Raw genomic sequence first — 17,692 nt, forward strand, 5'->3', positions numbered from 1 at the left:
CAAGAATCAATTTGATACAGATGCGTGTTTGATGTTGGAGTTTAACTCAACATCATTGCAGTAGGCTAGCAGATTTTCTCTTTTGTCTACATGGGGGCTGTAAAAGTTTCTTTACGGCCAGATTGCCTGTCTATGTGTATGCTTACAGGACGTATCGAGAGTGAAAATAGTTATAGCCTTAGCGAAGTCTGTGTTGTACTCCTACTTTGTTTCAATGAAAATGAAACTGGTTAGGTAGGATTGATTTACCTCCTCACTAAGAAATAATTTATTCATTCCGAATGTAGGCCTTCACTATATTAACCTTTGAGTTTGGATATTACTTTAAATTTAAATTAAAAATATCTTTATTTGAAGTGGAGTTACGGCTGTTTAAGCCCCCTCCTCTACCTAACCTCGTCAATTTGGAGAAGATAATCGTCTAACCACGTTGACATTGATCTACGAGTAACAGCCTCATAAAAGGCCGCCTTTTACTTACTTCTTAGACTGGGAGAAAATGTATGTGAATGCACAAGTTTTAATAAGTGAAAAATACCACATCTGAAGAGATACAAAACAATCGGTGACGAAGAAGAGCAAAAATGAACTTTTTTCGTCGATTCTACATGAGAGGTTTCTTAGCGGCCATCCATTGTAATTCAGAAGAAGAGGTGTTCTCATTGTGTCATTAGGTGCCCCAAGATGTCTTAGAGACGATCTTAAAGCATTGCGGAGCAACCTAGGTTTTTACACTTCTACACTTTTAAAGTATTTTTGGTGGAAAGGGTTGGACTTTCTCATTGAATCAAACCGTCCCGCCATAGCTACGTTACATGAATGAATTATATTTATTACAATATGTCCAATGAAAAACAATGTACTTTCTGAATGCTGATTTCTATTTAATATTTGTTGGATGTTTAAGAAACAATGTTTACATGGGAACTAAGACAAAGTATTTCTTTATTTCTATAATATTCATTGTTTTCTTAAACAGGGTGAGTTGTATGTCCCTCCCTCCCAAAAAATGTTCTTTATATTTCTTCACATATCTACTCCGGACCACCGCTGATCGTTGTGGATTAGGTCCATATTTTTTATCGCCATATTGGAGTACCATTTTAAATGTAATTCATATCTTTATTCGTTATTGAGTACTTCTAGGTACAATACAATAGACTTAGTCAGCACTTTATGCTAACCAAATAACATAAATAACCCAACCACTATGGCTCAAAATCTAAATCTTAATAAATGTAAAAATAGTGCGTGGGAATATTTAAAAATCGTCCTGTATATCTAAAAATGGACTATTTTAAAACAAATGACACATTTTTTTACTTTCAAATAAATATTGGTATTTTAATTAATTATATGTATACAATTTTAAAGCAGAAAATGAACATGAAGATAAAGTTATTTTATTGATTGCGAAAAAGGCAGAATTGTCAAAAATTAAAACAGTAAATATATATATATATATATATATATATATATATATATAACGATACTTCATTTCTAAATACATTTTTGAATGGTCTTTTGACTAACTAAGAATTTTTATTCTTTTATTTGGAACTATTATTCAAAAACAATTAAGAATTTAAACCCTATTGTAGGTAATGAAATTCCCGTTTTGAACCATTTCTAACTCACTATGGACCATTAACAGTTAAGTTATTTTTCATCAAACATTAGTAGTTGCTAGGTAATTAATGTTTAATAGCTTGAAATCATTTCTATGAAATATACATGAAAATATTCTACTAACGTGTATAGATTCCTTATATACTGATTAACTGTTTTATTTCATTTCTTGAAACATTATTAATTTTAGTCATATTAGACACGTAATAAAACAACGTATCACCTTTTTAACCTACAGGTTCCATCTCATCATCATTATTTTTGAACATAAACTATTGTTCATGTACATGAAGTTTTGCACAGATATTTATATAAACTCAAAAATGCTTACTAAATAAAGTGTCTCTTCTCTCCGATCTCAGAGAACGGTTCCAGTAGAATTCACATATGACCTACTAAACCAAGGATGATTTAGTTTTGCAGGGACATTGTTCTCATTATTAATTAAAGAAGATTTGTACAAATAGTGAGGTGAAGTTCATTCACATTTATAATTTCATAAAGTTTCGCAAACGTTATTTAAGTGGCTCCATTCGTGTTTTACGTGATTTATCTCAGTTCAATGCCTAAAATGCCTTGATGGAGATTAAACCGTCAATAGACATCTGCTAGATTGTGAGAACTCTAAATTGGCCAACCATCCATCTATGGGCTATTGGTACAAATCTACCAGTAGCCTAAATGCTACAATTACAAATTAATTAATTTTACTTTTAAAAATTTTGTGTTTGTAAATGATCCAGTTGAAATTAGAAATCAAGTTCATAATATAATATACTATGCAAAATACTGCAGCTAACGATATGGTCAGAATAGCGATAACGTCAAGCAGCAAGTATTGGTATAACGGAAGATTGACAGATGCCGGTCGCAAGTGTGGCGCCCCCTGGTGTCTGATGACGTACTCTGTCCAGTACACTGCTGTCTGCAGCGGCGTCATCGGTCGGTCCCGGAATTTTTGCGACAGTCGTCTCATGTTCATTGTGTAACTGTGAAACATGTTACATTTACATTATAATGATAAAAAATGTATCAATAAAAAAATATTTATAAAGAAGAATTTTCTTTGTTCAAAAACGTTTGTTCTACTTGTTGTTGTATGATCACTATTGATTTTATAGATTTAAATTATCTCCATAAGTTAAGTCATTTATGAATAACAATTAAATGTATAACTTATCTACACTGAATTTAATATTTACTAAACTAATCATACATTATATATGCTGCTGCTATAAAACTGTATATACATACACACACACACACACACACACACACACACACACAAACATTTTTATTTATTTTTTTTGTTTGTATTTTTTTAATTAAAGTGTTAAAAGTTACCGTGGCTTAAATAAAGTAAATAATGTTACTTTACAATGAAAAAAATGGTTGCTTGGATACGCATTTATATTATATTTAAATTAGACATCTGCCATTATATTAAAATAATAAATTTAAATTAGGTGAAGTCATTACATGGGGTAAAACTTAAGGTTGTTTCTCTACACCCGGCTCTTAATAACACAAGTAGACAATAACCTTCGTAATTAATTTTGGAACATATCGACCAGGTGACAAATCTAGAAATTTAGTATACTATATTAAACATAATAGTATCTACTCTAATTGACAGCTCTTCATTTAAACCACGTAAAACATAATCAGTCTCAGCCACCTGCAACTCCGAAGCACTGACAGCCGGACAACGCTCGGCAGTGGATTACTCATGCGGTGTCAAATTCTGCCTAGCTAGCAGAATCGCGGCTTCAACTCTAACTCGTTATCGCCAGTCTATGGTATTATATAGTCATCACTGGAGATTACATTTTTTTCTGCTTAGGTGCAAATATCAATATCTCACCTGGCATCATTGAGCACCGTCGTTAGAGCCTGAGATATGTCTCTTTGTGACAGATTAGAGATGTCTAGCAGGATACCACCGCCACGACGTATTATATTATTAGCGTTCTGATACTGATCAGTATAGAATGGGATGAGTACTAGTGGTTTGGCGAAGTGCACGGCTTCTGTGGTGCTGGCTAGCCCACCGTGTGCGATGATTGCTCGAACATTGGGATGGGCTGCAATATTAGCAATAAGAAATTAAAATCTTCATCATCATTCGTATTTTATTTTAATGTATTGAGAGTAATTAACCAAAAATTTGACAAAATATTGTCATAAATATTTTAAGGTAATTATTAATGTAAGATTTAATATCAACTATAACATTTTGTATAAACTAACACATTTCGTAAATTAACTTTACTGTTCTAAAGGAAGTAGATAACATTTTGTTTAAGTGTTCATTGGATTAGAGTAGTATACATGTAGTCAATCATCTGTTCACGTTGCGCGTAAAATCTTTGCTATATTGACAGTAATCAAGGTAGAAGTACACCAGACCACTTGTTGCCTAACAGGTTTCACTGGTTACTCATTCTTTAGATACCCTGCGAGCAAAGTGACAACAAACATACAGGAAAAACATATTTACATCATACCAAAAGATAAAAGTGTAATTGACGCTCAGCCAAATTAATGGATGGACATGCACTATTATGGAACTCATTCTTGTCTATGTAGAAATAAAGCATGTATATGTCTCAAACAAATATCAATTTTAAAAGTGCGAATGATTGTATTCAGTTTGTATACATATTTATTTAATTTGCGATTTTCTCATAATGATCACGGTTACTCATAAGACCAATATCAAAATATGCGGTAACACTCAGCTATATCACATGGAATCAAACTCATCGAGATTAATTTTGTTTGTATATAGATTAAGTGTAATGGAAATTTGCATGTCTATAGGTTAATTAGATCTCAAAATATCGTATGGACAGACATACAGACAGGAATGAAAGTTTACCAGTCCTAGAGGGATAGGCTCACTCAGAAATTATTATGGTACATAATATTACTATAAATAGTAGTAAAATGTATAAGGTTAAAGTAATATTTAATAGATCATTTTATAGATAGGCTATCTGAAAAAATATAAAAAATGACCTGAATGTTTAATACTAAACAAAGACTTCAATGTGTGAAACTTTTTGAAAATTTTAATGAGTGTAAGTATTACTTAACCCAAGATATAGTTAGCTTAGAAGATTAACAATGAAAGGAATGGTAATCATGTTATTGTTTTTATAAAATACTTGACATCTTACACTTTACATATTTCAAAGATACTAGTTAATAAGTCTTCCACTCTTTCAAAAGAATAGTAACTACAAAATTAACTATTAATTTGACCAGAAATGAAGAATACAGAACCCTGGATTGTCACAAAAATTCAAGCTTTGTAATGACTATATCACAATTTATTCATAAAATTCAAATATGATATCTAAGTTCTTCACATACCAGTGATATCTAGTTGTGGGACCCATTTCTTAATCATGACGTTAGGCGGCGTGCTCGGCAGTTCGTCTTCGTACTTGAGAATAAATCTCTGTGGCAGAGTAGAGAACACGTCCAGAAACATGCGAATGACCCTAGGAGGCAGCGCAGCCATCCTCACGAGCGAACCGAAACTGACTAGAACCACGCCATCTTTGGCGCCGTCCAGAAACTCCTTTACGTCCTGCAATATTTATAAGAAAAATGTCATTAGGGCTTTAACAGTAATTTTGTTAAAGAACATTACTATATGCCACCTAATAAATGTACGCATAACTGTACTGGTTCCTATAACTTACTGTTACTTTTAAACGCCACTAAAATATTTACCTTCGGTAAAGGCCGGATATCTCGTATATGTATTCCTCCAACTTCAACCACATTAGGTGGAAACGGTCGGCTTTGTGAAAATACAAAGTGGCTGTTCACTAATACCAAAGATGTTTGTCGATTCACTTCGTCCAAGGATGGTAAATTCTCATTGAACACTTCTTCAGCCAGTCTCTGACTGGGAAGTTCCGAGTAATAATAGTAGAGCACTTTCATAGTAAACAAGGAGACAGTACTGATAGCTCTTTGAAAAAGATTCATTTCATCACCGTAGTCTACAAAGTAATTTGGTATATAAGAAGGGTTGTCCGGAAGACCAGTGCGATAAGACGACCAAGGGGAAGATGTGCTGACAACCCAACTGATGAAGGGAGCTTTCAGCTTGTAAGCTATGTAGTTTAAGCAATCAGAACCAAATATTTCTCCTATAATAAGGTCAAAGGTTTCATTCAAAAGGTTAATAACTTTTTCATGCCTAATTAACTGTTCACAAATAGTCATGTGAATTTCAGTAATAAATAAGGCGGATTTTATAACGTTTGAGGTTTTCTCTCTCAGAACTTCTGGAGTGAAAACACTAATAAGCGGTGGAATTTGAGGAGAAAAGTCGATGTCCGTGTAATTTTCCATCGTTGTTTTCTGAGGGAAGCTGGATACTACGGTGAGACGGTGGCCTCTCTGATGGAGTTCCAGAAGTAGAGGTTCCATTACCAAGAAATGGCTACGACAGTTGACAGGAAGTAGAGCTAAGATGTTGGCTCCGTTACATATTGATGTGAACGTTACTATTACCAGCATAACAGGAACGAACATCTGGAACAAAATTTAAAAATTGAAAGTGTTGATATATATTTCATGTGTTAATTACCATCTATGATTTGATTTTCCAAATAAAATGGTCTCCACTTGCCAGCGTTTTCAGTAATTAGATGGTATTCAGTTCTTCAAGATAAATATGTTGAAACAAAACTGATTTATTATATTAGTTTTAATAATAGTTCATTCGTGTGATCAAGGCAGTGTATTAGAGCTTGTACAAATGATCAATATCTATTCCTCCTATGTTCTATAACCTCCAACTTTCAGACGGACTGTCTTTGGTCTATATTCGCACATTCTCCAAAATATATTAATTCTGTGTCTGTGAAAACTGGTAAACACTAACTGGACTCTCAAGGCCTCCTTGAGCCTTCACTCTCTAGCTCCAGATCTATGGTATCTTACGGACTCTTGGAGCCCAAGATTGTGGAGGTCATTGTCTCAGAAGATTTAGTCCTATGAATTATCCAGCCATTGGGAGTTCTCAGTTATTTAAATCATCCAGTATTACATCCACTGGCACAATTCAGCATTTATAACATGCCAGAAAGTGCTTTTGGTTTGTTAGAGCTCACAGCGTGAAGTCTTCGGCGTCTATGGTACTTGGACTACGGGTTTATAATATTTGCAATACAGCTAGTTAGACCAAGCTTTTACTTTCTTTACTAGAAATTTAGAAAAAAAACTTTAAACACAATTTTTATAATGAATTAGATGTTTTTGATCTTCGCAATCTGGAATATAAGTTATTGTGTACCTTTGTCTATGTCATCTGGATTCCACAACTGATACTCTTAATATTTTAGAAAATTAAAATGTTAACAAATGTTTCAGCTTCTTTGACAAACTTCAGCTGAAACATCAAAGTATGTTTAAAAGTGTCAGCTGTTGTTTAATGTATGTATTGTAAAGCAAATATTATGATTATTTTTCCAAATTGTGATATATTCTGGGACACGTTCCAGTCTTTACAAAATTGGTAATTATAAAATTCGAAGGTTGTAACCTACTTAGTGAAAGCATTTATAATATGATGGAACCATATGATCCGGGAGTAAATATATCTGGTACGAATCGTATCAATTTCAAAGTTTAATCAAACGTTACATACAAGATTGACTTCTTCTATTTTGCGCTTTGTTGTATGTAAAAAATATATACATACTGTAAAACCTCTGTTTAAATTCACTTTCTGTATAAAATATTTCAAGTGCCACAATTATAGTTTTACCTTTGTTCCTGATGAAGAAAAGTACAACGTACATACGACTAAATGTTGCTGCGGTTTAAATTAACTGCGGTCTAGTTTATTTGCTGTCACCCAGTTGATGTTGTCCTGAGAAAGAGAATATATATATATGTTGGTTTTCAAGATCTACATCGGTTAAAAAGCGTCTACTACCTACACTTGTTATTTACCTCCGTTATACCATATTTCAAGTGCTATACTTAGAGTTTGTTTTTTTCTTCCAATGAAGAAATCATATCTTGCGACTGAAAAGATACTGTGCTATTTGTGTCATTTCCTGCCGTTTATGTTAAGTAGATTTTATTTCCGGTTTAATTTATTTATGGATCCACATTTGAGTTTATGTTGTTGAACTGACCAAGAAAATAAATACACATTTGAGGTTTGAGACCCAACTTAGAATATAAACACTAATTTGATCAAAATTCATATATACGTCCGCTGTTGTGTTTTGCTTCCGATTTAAGTTGAAGAGTGTGTGTCATTCATTTGACACTCCTTAAGCTGCAATAAAAACGCCATACGCAACGTCAAAGGAGCCAACTAGTTTGGAGTACTTGCAAAAGATCACAGCTTAGATGATTAAGGTAAGATGTATAACAGCGTTAACATAGTATTTCCAGTGCATTAGCTGGTTCATCGGCTTAGTTTGGTTCATCGGTACTGATGTATAACAGCGTTTACATAGTATTTCCAGTGCATTAGCTGGTTCATCGGCTTAGTTTGGTTCATCGGTACTGATGTATAACAGCGTTTACATAGTATTTCCAGTGCATTAGCTGGTTCATCGGCTTAGTTTGGTTCATCGGTACTATCTAAAGTAAAAATTATATAGTAACTCCGTCTTTGCAATGACCATTACAACACTGATTAAGCACTGTATTTCTAATATTTTCTAAAATACAATTGTTTTTTGCTTTTTTAATGAACTTCTGCTGAAAGTTGCAACAGCTGTTCAGTCTGTTTACTTTGGATTATTATTAATTTGAATTATTTTCCCGATTTTTTAAATATTCCAGAAAACTTTTCTAACTTTTCTCTCGTTATAAACCTTCCTCGGACTTTAAAAAGTATTAAAATAAAAGAATTATCCGAATTGGCCCAGCGCTCCCGAGATCAGCCCTTATGACAACATATTGGCATGACGAGATAAACTCCTGAGCAAATTAAACCCCCGAAACAACTTAAAAATACTGACAAGATCGGGTTTTATTATATTTATACTAAAAAAACCACGATAGCTGACCAGTGCAGACTTTCCCTCCATGCTCTGTACCGGCTAAACCAGAGGTCGTAGCTGAGGCTAGAATCGAAAGACAAAATTAAATTTCCGATAAGAAAAGTTCAGTGACTTTTTCTCGTATCTCCAATGGTTAAGCCACAAAAAGCCCTCAAACTTAAAAGTTTAGTTAAAATTAAACACTCCACTTTCCACTTCCTGGCAAACCTAATCTCTAACTGTAGTTATCAAAAAAATCTTCTTGTCTCATAATTTTGCTAAAACATCACTTAATTTTCTACGAAATCCATTGACTAAATTTATACGTCACTCATTGTTTGGCTAAGCGTTAGCAAAGCACCCGCACATTCTCGAGAACGGATAAAACTGTGAGCATGAAACTTGTGAGCATCAGCAAATCGCCCTTATCCCCGAATTTGGCCAACATCCAAAAGGGGGCCTGGGGCGAGCCGAAGGTGATACTTTTTACTCACACTACATATACAGTGTGAGTTAAAAGTATGGATACAATCTGTTTAGTTTATTGATGGATAGAGATGAAAGGGTGGAACTCGGAACAATAGAAATGAACATTTTAGTTACTATTACAACTTTGTGAATTCCCCAAAATGGGATTTGGTGGGGGGGGGGTGAGAGGACTCAAACATTTCAAATGTAAAGACCCATTAAGTGACACCTTATTTGAAAGGTCTTGATAAAATAAGAACAGTGGTTACTAGATATTTCTATCTCAACCCAGTATAAAATGGCAATTCGTTGAAATTAATTAAAAATTAATTGAGGCAAAATATGAACTTCCACATTCAGAAGGTAAATAATTCAATGTATAACCATTTTCCTAACAAACTCAAACCTGTTTTACAGTTATTACCTGCTGCTGGGCAGGCCTCCCTTATCTTATCAATTTTTAGGAAGTCCAATATCATGTTCAGTTTCTGTTTGGAATTAACAAAGTTAAGAGTGTTTTTGTGATACTTTACGTTGAAAAGGAGTGTTTAAGTGAACAAGAACGTAATATGATCCTGATGATGTGAAGTTACGGAGACCGGGTAAGATCTTATGATGAAGTAAGGAATTTATTTAATGAAATTTATCCCAATCGATACCCTGTATCTAAATTAGGAGTTCCAAAAACCATCCAACGTTTCCAGGAAACAGGCAGCGTTAAAGACCATCGGCTACAAAGGAAGTACTGTCACTTGACGTTTTTAGTTTGTTCTAGGACATCCTAATGCCTTGAGGCAAGAAATGTTTTCTAATATTAGTTATATCCCAAACATCAGTTTGTAAAGTTTTACATGGCAGTGTTTATAAAGCGTACAAAATGTGTTTAGTGTATGAGCTAAGTGAGAACGATTTTGATCGTCGAGTAGAAAGTTCTAACATAATGACGCGGGAAATTGATAAAAATACAACTAGATTAAACAACATTGCTTTCTCAGATGAAGCAACTTTCATGTTAAACGGTAACGTTAACAGACACAATGCTCGTTATTGGGCCGATGTTAACCCTCATTGGATGAGAAAGCCCCATCTTCCTAAAAGAATTTACTTTTTGCCTTAGCATTGAGTGGGATCAGTTTATTTGGCCCCTTTGTATTTATGGCAACCTTAATGCCGAGGTATACCAGGAAATGTTACAAAATCACGTTTATCGAGCTATCCAAGTAGCAACCAAAAATTGTAATTAAGTTTGGTTCCAGCAGGATGGAGTACCTCTACACTATAACCTGCATGTCCATGAGTATTTAAACAATTATTTTCCGAATCACTGTATAGGCAGATGAGGCTACTATGATCGCCAGATCTATCTCCAAGTCACTACTTTGTGTGGGGTCACATTAAAAACAACGTCTATAAAACGAAACCGCAGTGCATTAAAAGTCTTAGAGACAGAATAGTAGCGGAAAGTCTTTAAATCCCGCGTTAATCCATACAGCGTGCCGTTTAAACTTTCTACAACCGCTTGGATATTGTCAAACTCTCCTGGGATATATATGTACTCAAACAATAATAGGCCTATATTCATCCAATAAATTATATGCATAAATTGACTTAATTCGTTTAAGTATATTATAACTACAAAGGAGAAAGAAATATCGAAATACAAATATTGAATATAAATGTAATAATTAAGATTTATATTCTGAATAACCAACCAAATAAAGTAAACAGTCGCCTTACCTCAAGGCAATGAACACCGGAACAGCCTCACTATGACTCTGTCTCATGTTCTAAACAGTTCATTCGACTATCCATATCCTTACTCATCAAAAACTAAGCACTTCACTCAGCACTTGCATCAGCTTTCCTTTGTCACTTGAACTTTTGATGAAGTTGGATATTCGTAAAACCAAACCTAACTACTGGATAACTTACTACTTAATCAATGGAATTTAATGTCAAATTTGTTTTTAAATTACCTTAAACTTCTGGAGGATAGGTTAGAGGAAACCTGTTTGCATTTCTGACTTGAATAAATGTGGGCATTTTCTTTAATTTAATCTTTGGCAGTTAAAGTAAATCTAGTCACTGCTGAAAAGATACATTTATCACTCGTTTAGGTAACTTACCCAACAATTAAAATAATCCTAATTAGTTAGAAAACAATTTTAACTGACAACTATTGAAGGTCATCATAAAGACCTCCAGTTCTCATTATTTAAGTCCTTTCATGTACTCCCACAAAGATTAGGTTGTAAGACTATTACTTGTCCCTCTCACAATTTTGGGAAGCAAAGAAAAGGATAGTTTCTTCCCCTATATAAGTCTTTACCGAAATAAAGTACTTCTTATTTCATTCTTTCAAAAATGTAAGAAGGTGGTTGCAATACTGTACGGATCCGGTATACGTATGTGGTACAAATTTGTGGTACCATACACATTTCATATGTACATTAGACTTCATACAGTATTTCTAATTAATCACAAGATCTAAAATAAAACAAGTATTAACTATAAGAATATTATCAAGAATTTCCACGTGAGAAGAAACAAATTTCGACATGTGGGTGCAAAGAAATAGAGCTCGTAAAACGCTATAAATACCTAGGAGTTGTGTTTTTGACTCTCGCTTAAAATGGTCTGAGCACGTTGATTATGTCCTTAACAAAATTAGAAAGTATATTTATGCATTTAGGAAACTAAGTGAAATTTTAGACGGAAACGAGATAAAATTAGCGTATTATGCTTACGTTCAGTCACTTCTTTCCTTCGGTAACATTGCGTGGGGCGGTGCGTGTAAAACGCTTCTCGAACCTCTTTTCATTACGCAAAAGAGTATACTAAAGGCAGGGTTGAGGAAAAATGTGCGTTATCCAACTGAGTCTCTCTTTTAGGAATCCTCCCTACTTTCACTACGACAGTTATATATAAAAAATTTACTAATTCACATCTACAAAATTGCTACAGTATTACCAGAAATTGTGCGCTCTTACCAAACAAGATATTCAGAACATGTTGGTATTAATGTAATTAGATTAGATAAATCCTTTTCAAAAACCAATTCTTACTATATTTTACATATTCTATTTAGAAACATATGTAACAAATTTCAGCATTTAAATTTATTTGAATCAGGTAGTATTACAAAATTTAAATATAATGTCACAGAACTATTGTTACAAATTGGAGTCCAAGTATCCGAGACTTTCATTCACTCTGGGGACCAACCTGACCTTGACCCCTCCTCATCCCCCGGCGCTCGTCATATCGTATGTGGTCTTAATTCTACCGATGGTTTTGTCTAATACAATATTATCTCTTATCTCCTTCATCATACAACTACATTTCTACATTTTATGCCTTAAAACACACCGACACGTAACAGTAACACTTGTTTTTCGACATCTAGATAACATACACTTTTTAGTACGACTCTAGCCTACGCACAGGCTGCTTGCCCATGTAGGCTAATTTCCATTTTAGAATATATGTTAATATGTAATAAATAGTTTACTTAAATTATATAAATAATATTATCCAAATACTATACTTAAAATTAAATTGTTTTATTTGATCGCCACTTAGTATGTATAGTAAAAGGGTAATTTACTATTATCAAATGTAAATAAATCTAATATCTATGTGTATATGTTTTTTTGGAAATTTAAAATGTTTCTATTTTATTCTATTCTAATGAATAAAAAGATTTATGTAGGTACTATTTTGAGTATAAAATTCCATTACAAGAAGATGCATAAAATTACAATTATTTAACATAAAAAATTGAGACAATGGCATTTATTGCTCTAAAGATAAGAGTTAACACTATGTTGGTAAGAAAACGAAATATTTGTTTAGAGCGGTCAATTATTCTAAAATTGATGCGAATAAGGCAAATATAGAAAAAAAATATTTTGGGATAAAATCAATTTTATGAACTGTCATTCTACTTAGGTATGTCAAAAAAAGTCTAACGTCTAAGTACATCCATAAAAAGTGAATATCATTTTGAGTAGGTGAGGTATTCTCTCAAATTAATAAAATTGCGGGAAAATAAGAGGTTACAGTTATTAAATTAACAGTTTATTATTAGAAGGATATGTTATTGAGGAATATTTGTTGCTATCTAAAAAAACGAAAAAGGCTTCTTCATAAAATTAATACATGGAAGATTTTTAAGAACCAGTTTATTTTAAATCTATTTTACGAGTGTCTATTTTAAAATCATAATTCTTAGTGTTATTCATTTGTTTTTCTTTGCATGTCAAAAAAAGGATTGCCAACCATTTCAAAGCTTCCAAATATAAACGTTTTGGTAAATTTAAAAGTACATGTGTCACAAACTAGGGGGAAAATATTAATTATGGGACTTCTGTCACCAACAGACTCTACTGATAATAAAGAATCTTATATAGTCTTATGCTGCGGTGAAAAGAAACCATCAGGTAAAGTGCTATTGTTCGGAGCTAAATACAGTATAAAAAAGTTGTATTTACAACATTTATCGGGATTCAGCTACTATTGAGAGTAGTAAATATGTTAGAGCATAAAGATTTTACTGATAAAGAGAATGTCGTTTTTTATAGCATATAAGATGTCATTCAAAAAAAAACAGTAAATTACACTATTTATCCATTTCGTTGATAGCAATGTAGACAGTTAGAATAAAAGTAGATATAACATAATCCTCCGAGATATAGGATATTACTTGGAATAATTTTCTATCCATAAAAGAAGGAAAAATACAGTAACTATGGGGAAATGATCCCTTATAAGGGCAATATAATCCCAAGAAACTAACAAAATGTGGATTTAAATTTGTTGTAGGATCAGGAGTATCTAGTGTTAGATATGATTTTATTTTTTACGAAAAGAAGATAGGCTACGTTCCGCAACTACACATTCACATAAACAGAAGAGAAACAGACCGGGAGGCAAAACTGTATTAACGTTATGCAGTGCAAGTGATAATAAATCCTGCGTCTTTGAGTATACATGTAATGCTTTTCTTCTCTTGAGCTAATGATTCTCGTGAAAAACGTGAAACATCTTTTTCATGTGTCATAATAAGTAATAGATTGAGAGGATGATCTCTTGTTGAAGACCCGAGGTTAAGGAAAGTACGACATATCAGTTTTCGACTCAAACGGGAAGTTGTATTAAAATGGTACGACAGTAAAAGTTTATGTCTGGCGAGTGTCTATTGTGAAGTACAGTATTTGTCATACATAAAAATTCCAAAAGAAGTAAGGAAATGAAGATAAACAGGGAGAACTATGATGTAAAATTGAGGTCACTTGCCCAATTTAGTAAGAGAGTACAATGAATTTGAGTAAGGTTTTGAACCGTCCAATATACTGATTGCACTATATCGTACCTCCTTTCACACACATCATTGGTACTTACTTGATGTATGCAATGCCTTGATGATGTACAATAGAGACTGTGCAATGAATAATGTAAAAGATACGTCTTTGAAACAATGTCTTCGTGCCTGTGTGTACTGGAAATGGAGAAGCACTGCACAGTAAATCAATCAGGCTTAATTAAGAAAAATGTCCCTATTCAATCCATACCATAGCACAGACTCTGAATCTAATAGATGCGACATCAGACACCCCTCCTTGATGATTAGATATAACCAATTCTCTCTCATTCATCTGAAAATCGACCAACCCATTTACATCAGATCTGGAATCTTGAGACCGTCAAAAGGTGATTTATCGGGTCTATACTAGTTAAGGCAGTAAAGAGACAATAATGTGCTCTGTTTCTGGCAGTTTTATTAATCTAGGAAATAAGTAGACCTGAAGAAAAACTGACCGATAGAATTCTAATTCAAGAAACTAGGATAACGTAAGGGTTGCACAATAGCGTTTAACTTGGCCTAACGTCTGTTACTGCGTTCAAGGTTGAGCCAGGAAGTACTTAAATAAGTAAAAACAGTTACATTGCAGAATAAATTAATATGCATAACATAAATATATTTCTCTTTCAGTTTCCCATAGTTCACATTGATACATATTGAATTCAGGGTTTATTAGGATATAATTACAACCAAAAATAGTTGATAAGTTTATTAATACAGAATATAGGTTTTCCTGATATGTCATTAAAGATAAGGGCTAGTATATACGAGTTTAACTGCGCTTTAAATAATAGACTATTATGTTTTGCTACAAATTTTGAGTTTTATTACGTTTTGTAGCTGAACCATTAGATATATGACAAAGATTGACTGACTATTTTTTGTTGAAGTGAACTATGACCTTTAATTCGGCCTACTATCGGTCTTTTATGAAAGGTCTGCACGAAAAATAGGCAACATATGCATAAATTTTGACTAAGTGATCGTTTGTATGATCAACTGGTACAGATACGGGACACACATTAGGTCTATTTTGTATGTCAGATTATTTTCTAAAAACTGTTGAAAATTATATTTCCGCTACAACCAACATTTTTACCGCTATTGGTCTATAATCTTTATTTAAAAAATCACAGGAATTTCAAGTGTGTATGCATTTTGTGGTTTAGGCTTAAGATATAGAACAAAATGTTACTGGGCCTTTTTTGTAGTTCACTTCATTTCCCACTAACCATTTTCATGAGATTTGACCTAGGCTAACGGTTCACCCGCAATCCGGTTTCAAAGAAAAACCCGTAAGAGTCATAGTTGAGCTACATTTTACGAATTCTTTGAGGAGTTTAAAGTAAACATTTCTGATTTTAAACTTTTTCTGTAGGTTATGTGGCAAAAGGCACATTCGTGCCAAAAGTTCAAGATTGTAGCACTTCTAGAAGTATATTAGATTTCTGTATATCAGTCAGCCAGTGATTCAGTTAGTCAGTCGGTTTACATGTGTGAATGAAGTAATAAATTCAGTTTAAAAGTTTACATTAGTTAAACAATTACTGGAAACAATAATGTCATTCACGCAAAACTTGTTAAATATAAATAATTTGCTATAGTTAGTAAAGTTAAACTGTCTTTTACCTTGTACAGATGGAAACGGACAAAAGAACTATTTTTACTGTCTTGTAGAACGAAGTTATCTAGCGTCTGATAATTAATGAAATCAAATTTATTCCATACAAGGTCACGTTAATACAAGGTCACACTATCTCACTAGTGGCCATCTTTTAGTTCATTGGAACTATTCCAATAAAGAAGCAGCGATAAGAAACAAACTCACGGTCGCCAGAGCATTACTCTAGTGACCAACGCTCCGTATTGCACCCAAAATAGTCATTTCTAGTGCATGATATTCCGCTAGTTTAGGATGTTGCAGTAAGTATTAATAAACGCAGATAAAAACCCGGCTCTCGTCGCTTATCAGCGTAAGCCCCCCACACCAGCATGTTGTCGGGAAGCTTAAAAGCATCACCAGCAGTGAACGTTACATGGTATCTTCAGTTCAAACCTGCCACATTCTTCATGAAATATTAAATTTGTATAAAACCTTTCTACTGATTTATTAAATTCTATTTTGAAAGTGTTAAGGTAACTCTAAAGAACTTAACAAAATGTTGATTAAATTTATGATAAGTTTTATAATTTAATTCTGACTTACAAAACGTATTTTAAATTTTGCTTAACATTGTCCAAAGTTCTCTGTTACCATACAAGTGATATTTTTTTTATTTTTAAATATGTAAGTTCATACATAACTTTATAATAATAAAGAAAACTTAGTCAATATTTTTTCCAGAATTCCCAATAAAAATGGCAATCATGACTTTGTTTAAAAATGCTGAAAATGTTCTTTTACATTGTTTAAAACAACTCGTATATTAAATATATAATATTTGCTATCCTTTCTTGAATAATCCTTCCAGCTTTACGATTATATCCACTAACCCATACCATTTTTCATTTAGGCCAAATCCTTCATTCACCTCCAAATTTAAAAAAAGGTGTCCAATCTAACACTTATCAAACACCTCATCTAAATGCTCTCTCTCATTGTTGTAACGACTGAAACCACATGACTCGCTTATATTTCATTTATTATAGTACTCCTCCAAAAATCAGGAAATATATCCCGCATAAATATGTTTATATCAGAATTTACAGAATTAGAGGACCATATGCTAAGGTTCCCATATCACCTGTCCACACGTCAACTAAGAAAAGGGTTGCATTTCCTTCAATTACGTTTCGTGTATGATTTATTCAACCCATATGTTACGAGATCAATCTTTACTGTTGAATACGCTTAGACTGGAAGCAAATGGATTGGATGCATTCTATCGCCTTCGAAACTTTTCATGTTCTGACATTGCATATGAAAGTGTCTAAACAGTATATAAATGAATAGCACAAAGTGGTAAACATTAATTAGTCAGAGGTATGTCATAAATTACAATAATCAACAACAATAAACTCATGCATTTTAATTTCAGACTGCAAGTCAACAATTCTAGTGTTACTGTCACGAAATAAAAATTTGTTATGGGTTGGTGGTGGGTAATAATACATATAAAAAGCACACACACACACACACATAACCATTTTTATTATCATTTACTGCAATGCTGTATGTTACAGATTCCTATTGAAGAAA

The 17,692-nt window shown here is 33.1% G+C and overlaps 1 protein-coding gene across 3 annotated transcripts; it reads right to left on the reverse strand.

Annotated features, from left to right (window-relative positions):
- Nucleotides 1-1,433: 1,433 nt before the first annotated feature.
- LOC124354948 (UDP-glucosyltransferase 2-like) lies at nucleotides 1,434-16,187 on the reverse strand. Of its 3 annotated transcripts, none has more exons than XM_046805772.1 (5): nucleotides 16,123-16,187; nucleotides 5,374-6,186; nucleotides 5,008-5,227; nucleotides 3,494-3,713; nucleotides 1,434-2,618 (listed from the first exon to the last, which is right to left on the reverse strand). In XM_046805772.1, the coding sequence occupies exons 2-5, from the start codon at nucleotides 6,184-6,186 to the stop codon at nucleotides 2,327-2,329; spliced, it is 1,545 nt and encodes a 514-aa protein (XP_046661728.1). In that variant the 5' UTR covers nucleotides 16,123-16,187; the 3' UTR covers nucleotides 1,434-2,326. The 3 variants fall into 3 exon arrangements, with proteins under 3 accessions (XP_046661728.1, XP_046661727.1, XP_046661731.1); XM_046805771.1 differs by lacking the exon at nucleotides 16,123-16,187 and adding an exon at nucleotides 11,105-11,204 and having other exon boundaries at nucleotides 1,435-2,618; XM_046805775.1 differs by lacking the exon at nucleotides 16,123-16,187 and adding an exon at nucleotides 10,866-11,080 and having other exon boundaries at nucleotides 1,435-2,618.
- Between the last annotated feature and the right edge of the window lie 1,505 nt (nucleotides 16,188-17,692).

This window comes from Homalodisca vitripennis, chromosome 2, assembly GCF_021130785.1.
Source record: "Homalodisca vitripennis isolate AUS2020 chromosome 2, UT_GWSS_2.1, whole genome shotgun sequence".
NCBI lineage: Eukaryota > Metazoa > Arthropoda > Insecta > Hemiptera > Cicadellidae > Homalodisca > Homalodisca vitripennis.

Excerpts from the sequence above, each read along its gene's own strand:
- LOC124354948 (XM_046805772.1), bottom strand. The coding sequence starts at position 6,186 with ATGTTCGTTCCTGTTATGCTGGTAATAGTAACGTTCACATCAATATGT. Across the intron at positions 5,228-5,373 it reads ATATCCGGCCTTTACCGAAG|GACGTAAAGGAGTTTCTGGA; the intron begins GTAAATATTTTA and ends TAAATATTGCAG. Across the intron at positions 3,714-5,007 it reads CCCACAACTAGATATCACTG|CCCATCCCAATGTTCGAGCA; the intron begins GTATGTGAAGAA and ends CTAATATTGCAG.